The 12,511-nt window shown below is 48.1% G+C and overlaps 1 protein-coding gene across 1 annotated transcript in view; it reads right to left on the bottom strand.

Moving 5' to 3' along the window:
- The window catches only part of LOC126637397 (vascular endothelial growth factor receptor kdr-like), a 127,621-nt gene that overhangs the window by 58,510 nt on the left and 56,600 nt on the right, over positions 1-12,511 (bottom strand). The window contains exons 7-9 of the mRNA XM_050310631.1: positions 11,448-11,607; positions 10,548-10,665; positions 8,639-8,814 (exon numbers count right to left, since the gene is read on the bottom strand). Coding sequence (XP_050166588.1) covers positions 8,639-8,814; positions 10,548-10,665; positions 11,448-11,607 — 454 coding nt within the window. The remainder of the gene's footprint in view (positions 1-8,638; positions 8,815-10,547; positions 10,666-11,447; positions 11,608-12,511) is intronic.

Raw genomic sequence — 12,511 nt, 5'->3', positions numbered from 1 at the left:
TTGGGATGGAGGTGGGTGTCACTCTGCAAGTGACTCTGAACACAGTGAGGATGAGGCTCTTCCACAATCCTGAACGTGCCTCCTCTGTGCCAGGGGGGTGTTGGCCCTGTTGGTTTGTGGTGGGGAATGCGGAGGGCTCGGATGGGGGATATTTCTTGGGATGAAAACTTCCCAAACTTTGCTCACTGTCATGGCCGTTTTACCTCCTACTGTGTCACCCTGAAGCTTTTCCATTCCCTTTGCTCAGTGCTGGGCCAAATCCTATGTACAGGAGCTGCCTCCCTCAGTGATGGAACACGTTAATGGGCTCTGTGGTGGGACTGCCCTTTTAGACTGGCTCAGACTGGGTGGTTGCTCAGCGGGTTGGCAGCACTTTCCACATCAGCCTGCTGAGTTTTGAGCCTTACGCCTGGGATTACTGAGGGTGCACATAGCAGTGTGTTTCTCAGGTAACTCTCCCTCCTCCACACAGTGCTTTCTCTTTCCCCTTTGCTCACTAAGCAGCACAGTGGATTTTCCACAAACTCATCCCTGCTCCTGTCCAGGTGTGGGGAAGGCTTGGGGTACAAATCCATTTGTGAGCAATGCCAAATCCAAGGACATTTCTTGTTGCATCCAAAGTGTGGATTTCATTAACACACCTATACCTGGGTTTTCAGCATGCAAAAGAGAAGGAGCTGCTGGGAGCAGGGAGCTGTAGGATTGGAGGGTCTCCAGAGGTCCCTCCAACCCGGCCATTCTGTGCTTCTGTGATTAAGTGATTTAGTTCTGTGCTTGGTGATTTCACAGGTGTGGCACTACTGGCAGAACAGGAGGTGGGTAATCAAGGAAAGCACCTCTGCACAGCCCCTGTTCCCACTGCTCCTTCCCTCCTCCAGGAACTGCAGATCAGGGTGCTCCTGCATCCTCGCAGCTCGGGGACTGTGACGAGCCTGACCTGCCCCCTCTGCCGCCCTCACCTTGGGTCACCTCCCCGTGGATCCTTGTCCCAGCCAGCAGCACCTGCTCCAGTGGTGCTGAACTCCAGAGCAGATGTTCCCTCACACTTCCCTCCTGATCCAAGTATCCTTTGCTAGCCTGTTCCTGGCTTTCCACTCGCCCTGCTCCCTCCCAGCCTCCCATCTCATCCCCTTGGCCATCACCCTCCCAGGCTGGATTTTCTCAAGCAGAAGCCAAACAAACCTTAAAAGCTTTCTGCTGCCTGGCTGCCTGAGGAAGGCGCGATGTGCAGATGGCTTTAAATGTATCCAGAGAAATGGCTTTTCTCCCTCCCTGGCTCGAAGTGTGACTGTATCCCCAGCTCGCTTTGCAGAGGTGCAATTGCTGGTGTGAGAGCTGACCTGAATAACTAAACACTTTGCTACTGCTGCTGCGCTGGGAAATGCAATCAAAAAGCAGTTCTGTTTACTGTGCCTTTCAAATTGATCAGCATTATGCAAATCTCACCTTACTTTCTGGTGTTATCTCTAGTTTGTGGCATTAGGAACAAATAATATGGGCAAGGATTAGGATATTTAACCCTCTGGCGTTACCCCCTCTACCAGAGACTCCTCTGTCTACATTCAGTGCAGATGCTCTGAGGGGTGGTACACCTGTCACCCAGAGGAGCATCCAAATACAGAGAAAGTTTCTCTGCCTTTTTTAGGGAATCTTTGCTTTAATCTCAGTGACCTCTCACAGAACTGCCATTTATGTACCTTCCTCACTACCATTTAAACCAGGCTTCAAAAAATGTTTACTCATTAAGCACATCATTAAAATAACACAGAATGGTCAGTGGAACATTAGTCTCAGCCTTAGGTACTTTGCTGGACATGGGGCTTCGTTAAAACCATTGATGCAGTGGCAACTGGGTTTCTATTTATCCTTTCCCAAGAGCAAAAAATATTTGCACTTCAGAGTCTCATATCTGATGTTCCTACAGCACTTAATGGAAACACAAGCTCTGCAAGTGGAGCCAGGTGAATATTCTGTAAGGCAGAGAGGGATGTTATTAATGCAGACTGGGACTGGGCAAGCAGGAGGGAAAGGGAAAACAAATCCCAGAAAGAGAAAGTTGTCTGGGCTTGGCTCAAAAGTGATCTCTGGAGTTTGGTGAGGGTTTTCTGTCTTTCTTCTCTGGAAAGGAAAGGGGAAGGGGAAAGGGAAGGGAAATAAGGAAAATAAGGAAAATAACCTGAAAACACAATTTTTGTTTCAGACTGACCACGACATTGTGTTTGACCCCACCTGATTCTCTCTGAGAGTTTGTTCTGGGCTGGTTCTGGCTGCTGTTTTATTTCCCATAGCTCTGCACCCAGGGCTGCTGTGAGGTGGGTGAGCAGCACCGTCCCCACGGCATCTCTGGGGAAGCAAATGCCACGACGGAACGAATGAGTGGCCAGAATCTCTCTGTGAGTCACTGCCACGGCCGGGAACAGAAGGAGGGGCAGCGATTTCGCTCTCCTGCCTAATCCCCAGCGCACACCCCCGCTGCTCCACTGTAACCCGCTGTGGTGCGCTGGGAATGCCAACGGGAAGCAAACCGGGCAGGTGGATCCCGTAGGAACAGATACTAACAAAATTCACAGGGCACTTGACCTGCCCTACAGGGCATTTTGTTGTTCAAATGGCCGTGCAGCTCGGTATTGGTTTTTTCTGACCTGACACTGTCACTTCTGGATATGTCTCTTGCCTGAGTAGGAAGAAAGCTCTTTTCCAGTCCTGTATCACCTCTCCCAGAGCTGTCATTCACCCCTGATGCAACCAAGCTTTGGGCAAAAAAAAAAAAAAAGGGTTTTCCTTTTCTGTCTCTCTCCATCTCACAACATTTTGTTGTGTCTAAACAGAGTTCAAAAGCAAATGTGTAATAATGAACTGCTTCATTTTAAGCAGAGCAAGCAGTTTTCTAGGGTTTTTGTCCCTGTTCCCTTTTCCTGCTTTCCAGAAGAGAAAAACACCCGTTATACCTGCAGGCTTGGCTGAGGGACACCTTGGGAAGCACATGCTGCCACTTCCCCACCTGCCCCCACTAGGGGGTTTTGGGGGCTGTCAGACAGAAATTGCTGCTGCAAAGACAAGTGAGTCGAATGCCTTGGATTCTTCTTGCAAACTCCAGCAGGCCCCCACCTTCCTCTTCCTAAAACTGCTTTGGCTACTCCCAACAACACGAAAATAGCTCATCTGAGTTGTTCTTTAGGGGCTCTCCTGGGAGTGCCCCGAGGCTGAGCAGGGCTGGACTGGGGAGCTGGGACTGAGCAGGGCCTGCCTGATGTCAGGGAGGATGCTCTTCAGATTGTATCCTTAATTAGTGTACTGGAAGGGCCCTCTGCAGCCTCCTTGTGCTGCTACATGTTTTCTTTACTTTCATATATCTCCTGGAAAAAGTCACTTATTTCTCTCCTGTCTGTGCCTGATAAAGGAGACTGGAAACGCGGGCTGGATCTCCTTGCCCTTGCTCTCCCCAGCTGAGTGTCCTGCCTCCAGAGCACTGAGCTCAGCCACCACTGCCAGAAGCCAGGAGGAAAGCAAAGCTGTGGGCTTGGGGAGGAACACACTGGAACAGTGGTTGAATGGAGCCAGGCCCTGGCTTATTTTGGGATTTCTGGTTTGCTCGGCTGGCCCAGGAGGTGGAAAATTGGATTTTCTATTTTGCCTTTTCCTGAGTGGCTCATCCTCCAAGGAGCTGTGCAGGAGCTGGATGTGATGCACAAAGGAAGGCCAGCCCTGGCAGGACACCGGAGTGTGCAGGCAAGGCATTTTGTGTGGCCCTGGTTCTTGTGTCTGGCTCAGTCCTTCAGCCCAAACATCAGCTGGATTTCGCTGATAATCCAAGGAAAGCCTTGTTTCTCACACTGCAGCAGTGTTCAACTCAGATTTCAGTGCCCCTTCCAACATCAGAGACTCTGCTACTCCCCCCTCCCCCCCGTCCTCCCCTGGCTTTAGCAGAGATCCACCACTCTAAGATCTGCTTTTCTCGGAACTGGCAGAGCCCAAAAGCATTAACCTTGTCCTCGAGGCTCCTTGCCCTCTCCAGACTGCTCTGGGTCCGGGGTTTTGCTCACATGGATCACCACATATTTACTGGCTTTTACCGAGGTCACTGTGGGCTCCTTTGATGTCAACTCATCCCTTCAAGCCAAGGAAGGTCAGGCACAGAACTGCCTTTGCCTTTGATTTTAAACCAGCTATGAAGAGGTGACCTGGCTACAGAGTAGGGTAACATTAAGTGCATCATTAAGAGCTCTGGAGCTGCTTCTCCCTGGTAACAGGTCGAGGTGCAGCCACTGCCTCACTGACATAACAAGGAGCACACGGCAATGCACACGTGAATTCCCCTGCATCCCTGTTATTCCAGGACACAGGGAATTCACCAGGAGCCCGTGAATTTCTGCTGCCTGTGGTAAAGGCTATTTCTAGCACTTAATCCTGCATTTCTTATGGATACAACACGAGCTTGGGAGATTGAGGACTCTGTGAGGGAATTGGCTGGAGCAGCTGGAACCCAAAGCAATATTTGCTGGAAGAGCCTTGAGGGAGCACAGGAGAGAAACTTTGGGACAAAGAAGAAAGGCAAAGGGTGAAGGAGGTTATTCATCCCATTTTTGAATTAACTTATGCTTCAGTACACTCCTCACTCCCTATGTGGTGGCCAGAGCACGCTGACTGCTCCAAAAAGGCTCAGCAGGAATCCTGATGGACATGGATGACTTGGACAAGGGTGAGAATGAAACACAGCCTGCTTGTCCAGAAATAGATTTGAGGGGGTTGTGTATGTTTTGTTCTGAAACTGCTTTGCACTCCAGCCTGGAATAACTCTTTTCTCCCACATTTCTCCTTCTCGGCTGGCTCAGATGTTCAGCCACCAGCTGTTTGTTAGGATTGTTCCTTCTCCTTGCTCCCTCCCTCCCAAATTCTTCAGGACATTATTTTCTCGAAGCTTTTCTCAATAAGAATTTAATCAAACAAAACAAAAACACAGCAACCCGCCGCTTCTTGGACAGTGTTTGATGTGTAAATATGTAAAGAAGGAGTGTTTTGAAAATGCAATCAGCTGCCTCCTGGGGACTTGAGTCCTACAATGAGCCAAGGTGACTCCACACCGAGATATGTGCTCCTGCAAGATTAAATTCCAGCTGCAGTGGGAGCAGGGGTGACCAGAGGCACAGCTAAGCCACTTCTTAAAGCGACATTTTTTGAATAGAAGCACGATTGTCCTCCAGGCCAGGCAGCTCCTTGTGTAGCTTGTCAGCCAGGTCCTCGCCTTGGGCTGGGGTTGCTCTCAGTTCCCACCCTGCAGCTCTGGAGTTATTTGCCCATTTTGCTCCCTCTTCACTCTCTGGAGCCCAGACAGTGATACCCCTGCATGCACTTAGTAGTTTTATGGCCAAACCAACCTGGGGAGGGGGGGAATGCTGGTAATGTTTTCCCATGGAGTGAAATACCTTCTACAGTGGATGTCAGAACTACTGTGATTGCTCCCCCTTAAGTATCCAGGAGGTGACTCCAAGGAAAGCTGTAGCAGTGCAGGTCAGGAGAGACGCTGCATCCAGGGCTCAGGCAGGTGAATTCTGATCTTGTTCTCATCCTGCTTAAAGGATTCGCCTCTGCTGCCATTATTACTGAATAAAGTACACTGCAAAAATGAATACAGTGCCGTTTCATGGACGAGTCCTGCTGCTGTTTATACTGTTTGTGAAAAACAATTCACAGCACTAGTAACTTTAAACTTCCTCTACACCTCGTCCAGATTTGCAGCTGATGGGTTTGTCACAGCAGGCTGACTGCCAGCAGTACTACCTGTGGCACTTGGGAGCATTAATGATGGATTACTGTGAAGAGACTCTCAGAAGAGGGGGCTGGGTGATTACTGATCATTTCTTTAGTGCCGTGTCCCCTTGCAGCAACAGAAAACATTCAAATGACACTGATCTTTTCATTCAAAAGTCTATTTAAATGATTTTCTGTCTTCTCTTTAACTGTATGGATCAGAACTCACTCCCTCCCAGAGATGCAGATCTGAAATCCAAAGACTGGCCACGGTTTTTCGGGAGCAATTACTCAAGAATGTTTCTCCCCGTCTCAGGGAGCTTGTACCTGGTTGTTACTCAGCATGAGGTTTATCAGGAGCTGAACTGCTGCAGGCTCCACCTTTTAGACTCAATGCAAAACTGATACTCCTACCACTGTGCGCACTTGAAGCCCAAGAGGATTTTTCCATCAACTCTACTAATCCTCGTGTTCCGATTCCAGCGTCAGTAATTGCAGACTGCTTGCGGTTCCAAGCAGAGACATTAATCACACCTCCAGCTCAGAGGTGGTGGGCAAGGTAATCCCTGCATGAAAGGGCTACAAAGTGTGTGTTGGTCTCCTTCTCCCTGTCTGTGTGTCTGCTGAGACTCCAAGCAATTTAATCTATCCAGGTGTGATACCAGGATATCAGTCATGATGACTGGAGATAAAGTGTCAGGTTATTTGCAGAGAGTTAAGGGGAAAATTCCAATCTGCCTTCACTTGGGAGCGTCAGAGTGGGTTTGAAAATAAAGCAAAGGATGCTTTTTCCAGATCTGGAAAAGCAGTGCCTTTACTCTGGTGAGAAGCACAAGAAATGGGCAGTTTGCTGCTCTTGGATAAGCTCCAAGAGCAAAATTTGCCCTTTTTGGTCTCTGCCCACATGAATCACAGCAAAATGAGCCTCTCCTTGGTCTGAGGGCTTCACACACGTCAGGGTGGGGCTGCAGGGACGAGCCTGGCAAAGGCAGGAGAGATTCCCTGGGTGATCTGTGTCAGCCCTGCCTGCAGCCAAGGCAAACACCCCCTTTGTGTGCTGCCTTCAGCTTCCAACCCACGGCATTCCTGGGCACACATTTGCCTTGCTTGCTCTCGTTTCTGCCACGACTTGCTGTCACCAGGAAAGAGGCACTTGCTGTGCATTCTTCCTGTGCTTCCCCAGGTGACAACTGCTCCTGCAGGAGCTGGACTTTGCAAGCTCTTGAGAAGGGGTGGGTTTGCAACTAAATACTTATTGCTGATGGAAGTCTTTGCTGGGCTGAGCCCGCAGGAAGGCTGTGGATGAGCACCAGGCATGTGAGGGGCAGGATCCACCATCCTGGACACACAGTGGAGATGAAAGGCTTGTGCTGCAGTGAAGAGCATGGGATGGTTTCACCCTGAAATAGCATCTTGCTGATAGGAACAAGGGCTGTTTGTTTTTCATCTGCCTGTTTGGGGAATGGCTGCTCTTCCAGTAAACGGTCTCCTCTGCACGCAAAGACCAATATTTACCTTGACAAGACAGTTTGTTATCATTCTTAATTTTCTCTTCCTCTGAACGTTTCCGTTCTCTTAACAAGAGGCAAAACCATTGTATGGAAAAACAATCTCAAGTGAACAAATTGCTCAGCTCAACACACTCCTCCTCAGCTGAGCTGCAGTACCTGACCATGTTCTTAGCTCTGTCCACTCCTAAATCACCCATTAGTTTACCTCAGGCTTAAGCTTTTTTAATCTACCATATATCTTTTAGCATTTTTAATAGGTCAGATGTGCCTAAGTGACAAGTCCTCCATTTTTTAGGCGTTATTCCTTTCTGAAAGGTGAAACGAGAAAAACACAACTGCTGGAAGTTATGTGGTGCAACAATACAGAAGTATATTAAAAAATGGAAAATTGAGAATATTTTTAGTTGTAAAAAGGGTAAGGAGAGAAGAATTCACCACAGAAAAGAAAGCAAACCTGTCTCAATAACTTTATCTACCTCACTGCCCAAGTGAACCTCAGGAAATACCAAGGGAAGCAGAGTTTTGCTGAGCTCCTACTTGTCCTCATGATTCAATCTCTATTGCCAAATTCAGTGGATTAAAAGAGGCAGTGGGTGTGCAAAGAGACAATGTGGCTCTGTCTTCCATTTTCCCAGTGAGAGAGGTTAATAAATGGGACTCCCATATCTATTTTCCCTCTATGGCAAGTGAACCTGCTTCAGTGCACACCACAGTTTACTGCAGTTTTCTCCAGATTCCCCTGAAAATCAACCTGTCTCTCAAGGGCTCCCAGCAGATAAAAGACAGAACAGAAAATACAGATTTGGAAAGTGTATCTGGAGCAGGATGATAGACAGACATAAAAGCCAGGGCAGCTTATCCAGTTCCTTCCCTCAGCCCTACTGGGACTCTTCCTGTCCCAACAGATGTTCTCCAGTGCTTTGCCCAACCTTGTTCTTAATCCCAAGGGATAAAACTTCCATCACTTCTCTTGGGAAACTGTGCCTGTAGTGCTAAGACCTCACTACTCGATATCCTCCCAAACTCCTATTAAAATGTAAGTCCTGTGAAGTTTGTTCACTTCCAAGCCCTTTCTGCTTCCCTCTGTGGAGCCTCACACGGTGCTGCAGCTGCTGGAGGGGCAATGTCTTGGCGGACAGGAGCTTTAGGTGACCTGGTTTCAGACTAACTCCTCTCCATTGGGCTGCTCCGACTGAACTTGTGGTGAAATGAGGGGTTCAGTGGTTCTGAGTGAGGTGGTGACCTGTGCAAGGTGCTGTGTCAGCTCTTATCAGCTAAACCCCAGGGAATATCACCCATTCCCGCTGGCTGGGGAGGTAGGATCCCCCAAAGTAGGATAAATTCCCCAACAGAAGGCATTATAAACATCACATCCTTACCTGTCACCACCAGCTGCATGGTGAGGTTCTTATAGAGGCCGTATTTGGGGTTGCTCAGGACAATGGTGTAGTTCCCAGCATGTTTGGGTCTCACATCCCGTATTCCCAGCCTGTACTTCAGTGGATCTGGCTCGTAGCAGGTGTGGTTGTCCTTGATCAGTTTGCCATCCTTGTACCTGTTTTGGAAGTCCCATCAAGGCTCATTAAGAAGGTTTTCCCTCAGAAATGCTGTCACCCACTCTGTGGGTAAAGAGTCATCCTTGGGAACCAGTAAGGATCTGTAATATATATATTATATATAGGTCTACAATCCCTGCTTGAATCTGATATACTTCCACGCTAGAACTGAGCAGCACCTGGAGTGCTTGGTTTCCAACAAACAGGAAAAAGATGTTGTAATGGATCTGAATGAGCAGTGCCTCTCACATGCTCAACTGCAGTCAGAAATGCACGTCTAAATGCCCCAAAATCAAGCTGGGTGGGCAATACCAACTGCAGGAAATCATGGTTATGTCCTCAGCTTTAAAAGAAGAGGTTAATTAAGCAAAATTCTCTTTCAATATATGTGTGTGACCCTTTGATGTTTCTGAAAAGTTAAGAAGTCTGTGACCTGGAGAAAGACAGTCAATAGGAAGGTCAGTGAGGAGTTCCCAGCCTGGAATGTTTACTGGGAGTAGGAGAGCAGGCTCTGTATGAGTAGGTTCCTCTTCACTGCTGACCCAACATGCAGATTTGGATTATGGTCAGGAAACAGGACAGACTTTGCCACACACAGAGCTTTGGGCTTGGTGCAAGGAGAAGCTGGGACACATGTCCTACTGCCTGACAATGCTGGAAATTTCCTTTACAGTCATTAAAACAACTATCCTGAGAGACCTCCAACATCAACAGCTGCAGCTTCGAGGGAAGACAGCTCTGGTGGTCCCAGGCAGCCCCCAAACAACTCCACGCTGAGCCTGAACAAAGCCTTGGCAGAGAGAAGGGCTCAGTCCCCACCTCAGCTCCCAACATCCCCAGATAACAGCAGCAATTAAACCCACCTCCTGGCAGCACTCATTTCACTGATTTGACTAACGTTAGAGAATTTAGGGTTATTGCACTGTTAATAAAACACAGCAAGGCCAGCCCTGAGCAATCCCTGTTGTGCCTGCCAGGCACTGAGCTGGCCAAGGGCAGTGCCACCTTCTCTGCCAGGACAGGAAACCCCTGCCAGATACCCCATGGGATTTCATGCAGTTAAAGATGTATAAGGCATTGGATGGGGTTGTTAACGACCCCATTAGAATTCCAGGCAGAATGAAGCCTGGAAAAGCAGCAAGAGAGAAGACAAGTGGTGAAAGGGCAAGGAGAGACATGAATGTCTCCTGGAGCTGCTGCCGTGTTGCCCCTCCTGTTTAGCAGATCCACTACAGTCCCGCTGGAGCCCTTAGTTTGGTCTGGAGGATTCACTGTATTGTTTACAAGGATTTGGTGGTACGGGATTGGAGGAAACTGCTTAAAAGTTATGAAAAGAAACAATTTGTCATGTTGAGAACGTGTCCTTTCTATTAACCCCTTGCAGACTGAGCACTGCTGAAGGGAGTCAACAGGCAACCCTTTCCCAGGAGCTTCCTGCTTGAATCTCCCAAACAGTTCTGTGTCCAGGGTAAGTGAAACCCTCATTTTTCCTTTAGGGACCTTTTCTGAATGACTAGGGAGAATACCAGCATGGGAATGAGGTATGGTTTGCCCAGCTCCAGAGAAGTAGGGGAGCTCAGAGCAGAGTCCCATCTCAGCTGAAGGGTGAGCCCCCAGCTCTGAGCATTCCCAGCCCTTATCTCCGTGCTAAGGAACAGTGACAATCTCTTCCAGACAGGAGCCCTAAAGGAGGTGCTATGTCCCTGTCTCTGCTCACAATGAGGGTACTCACCAGGAGACGCTGGGCCGAGGGAAGGCGTCCACCTTTGCAGCCAGTTTGAGTGACTTGTGTCCTGAGGTGATCTCGTAGTAAGGCCCTTTCTTATGTGAAACGGTGATGTAGGGTTTGTCTGGGAAGAGAAATGAGCAGGAAGACAAGGAATGGCAGATCTGCCATGAGACAGTGCTCACACCTGTGAATTGTGCTGTGACTGCCTGGGATTGTTTCCAGTACAGACCTGCAGAGCTCAGCCAAGCAAATGGAATGTCAGGCTGCTCCTGAACAGCACAGCCACAGCCAGGAAGGGCTGTTTCCACATGAGGGACCTGCTATGAAAAGCAGGGAATATCCACCTGCATGGCCCCTGGATCGGGGTGTGAAAGTGCCTGGGGTGTCCCTTGTCCATGTGGAGGGACAGGCTGATTTACAAGGGGCCCTCAAAACCACATGGGACTTTTTCAAAACAGTTCAGCTCCCAATTAATCCACATCTTCAGACATCACAGAACCCCAGACTGGTTTGGGTTGGAAGGGACCTTAAAGCTCATCTCATCCCACCCCCTGCCATGGGCAGGGACACCTTCCACCAGCCCAGGGTGCTCCAAGCCCCGTCCAACCTGGCCTTGGACACTTCCAGGGATCCAGGGGCAGCCACAGCTTCTCTGGGCAACCTGTGCCAGGGCCTGCCCACCTCACAGCCAGTAATTCCTTCCCAATATCCAATCTAAACGTACCCTCTTGAACATGTTTGAAGACACGGTGCTGTGTGCTGACTCACAGAGGTTACAGATGACTGATGGTTGGTTTAACCAGTTGCCTTTCTTCCTAATGCCATCTCTAGAGCAACAGATTTCCTATCTCTAAGCTTAACAACCTTGGTCCCTGGGTGCCCTGGCTTAGCTGCAGCACTCACCATACACTGTAACTGTGACGTTGGCCTCCAGCCTGGTGGCATTGAATGTCCTGCAGATGTACAGCCCTCCATCCTCCATGGTGACATTTTCAATTGTCAGGCTGCTGCCAGCTTTATACACCACGTCACTCCGGTCCATTGCTCTCCTAGGATGGGGGTGCTGCAAGTCAGGAAAAAAAAGAGGGTCAAAAAGCAGCAGAAAGAGGATTGTTTTGTTCAGCCTTTCAAAGTCTGCCAGTAAAGTAGTGATTCATACAGAAATTATCATATCTCCCCATCACTGAAATAAATTATATAAAAGACAAATCAGCAGGAAGAGCTCTTGTGTGAGGTTTCATTACTGAGTCTAATAAGAGAGACAAACAGAGTGGAACTGTGGTGTTTCTCTACTGAAAACTGGGCAAACAGGTAAATAAGGGGATGTATCAAAGCTCAGCCCTTCTCCAGGACCAGATCCCAGGGATCTTGGGGCAAAACAGCTGTAGGGTCAGAGCTGTGCCCTGTGGTTTCGGGTTTTTTTAAATTTATTTTGGTCACAGTCAGTATTTTTCTGTATTAAAAGACTCCTACTTTCTAAAAGAAATATATTATGACAGAAATATAATATATTATGACAGCCAGGTGCCAATGCAAATTCCTGTAGCATTTTAGAAAGCATTATAGCTTCTAATAGGATATTTTAACCCAGAGATTGGCCAAGAAATTTTACATTTATAATGTTGGAAATATAAGGAGGGTTCATAGGAAAACAACTCTCTTCCACCATATGGGGTTCAAGAACCAAAATTCAGTCACACCAGTGCTTGCACTTCGATAAATTCTATGTTATGTTTTCTGTAGTTTCTTCACTGAAACAAACCCAGACGTTCTTTCTTTAAATAAGCAAAATAAGTCAGAATTAATCAGTTTTTAGGAATCCCATTTTACACCTTCCCAAGAGGCCTGGATCCTTCTTTGAAATGTGTACTTTGCTGAACTAAAAATAAAAAAAAAAACACTACTTTTAATTCTGAGCACCAAACAGAACCATGAGCAGAATCTCAGGTACATGAACTGATTTGAAA

This window comes from Myiozetetes cayanensis, unplaced genomic scaffold (assembly GCF_022539395.1).
Source record: "Myiozetetes cayanensis isolate MyiCay16 unplaced genomic scaffold, myiCay2020 scf15, whole genome shotgun sequence".
Taxonomy (NCBI): domain Eukaryota; kingdom Metazoa; phylum Chordata; class Aves; order Passeriformes; family Tyrannidae; genus Myiozetetes; species Myiozetetes cayanensis.
The sequence above is the reverse complement of the archived record's forward strand: the minus strand, read 5'-3'. Positions and strand labels throughout refer to the sequence as shown.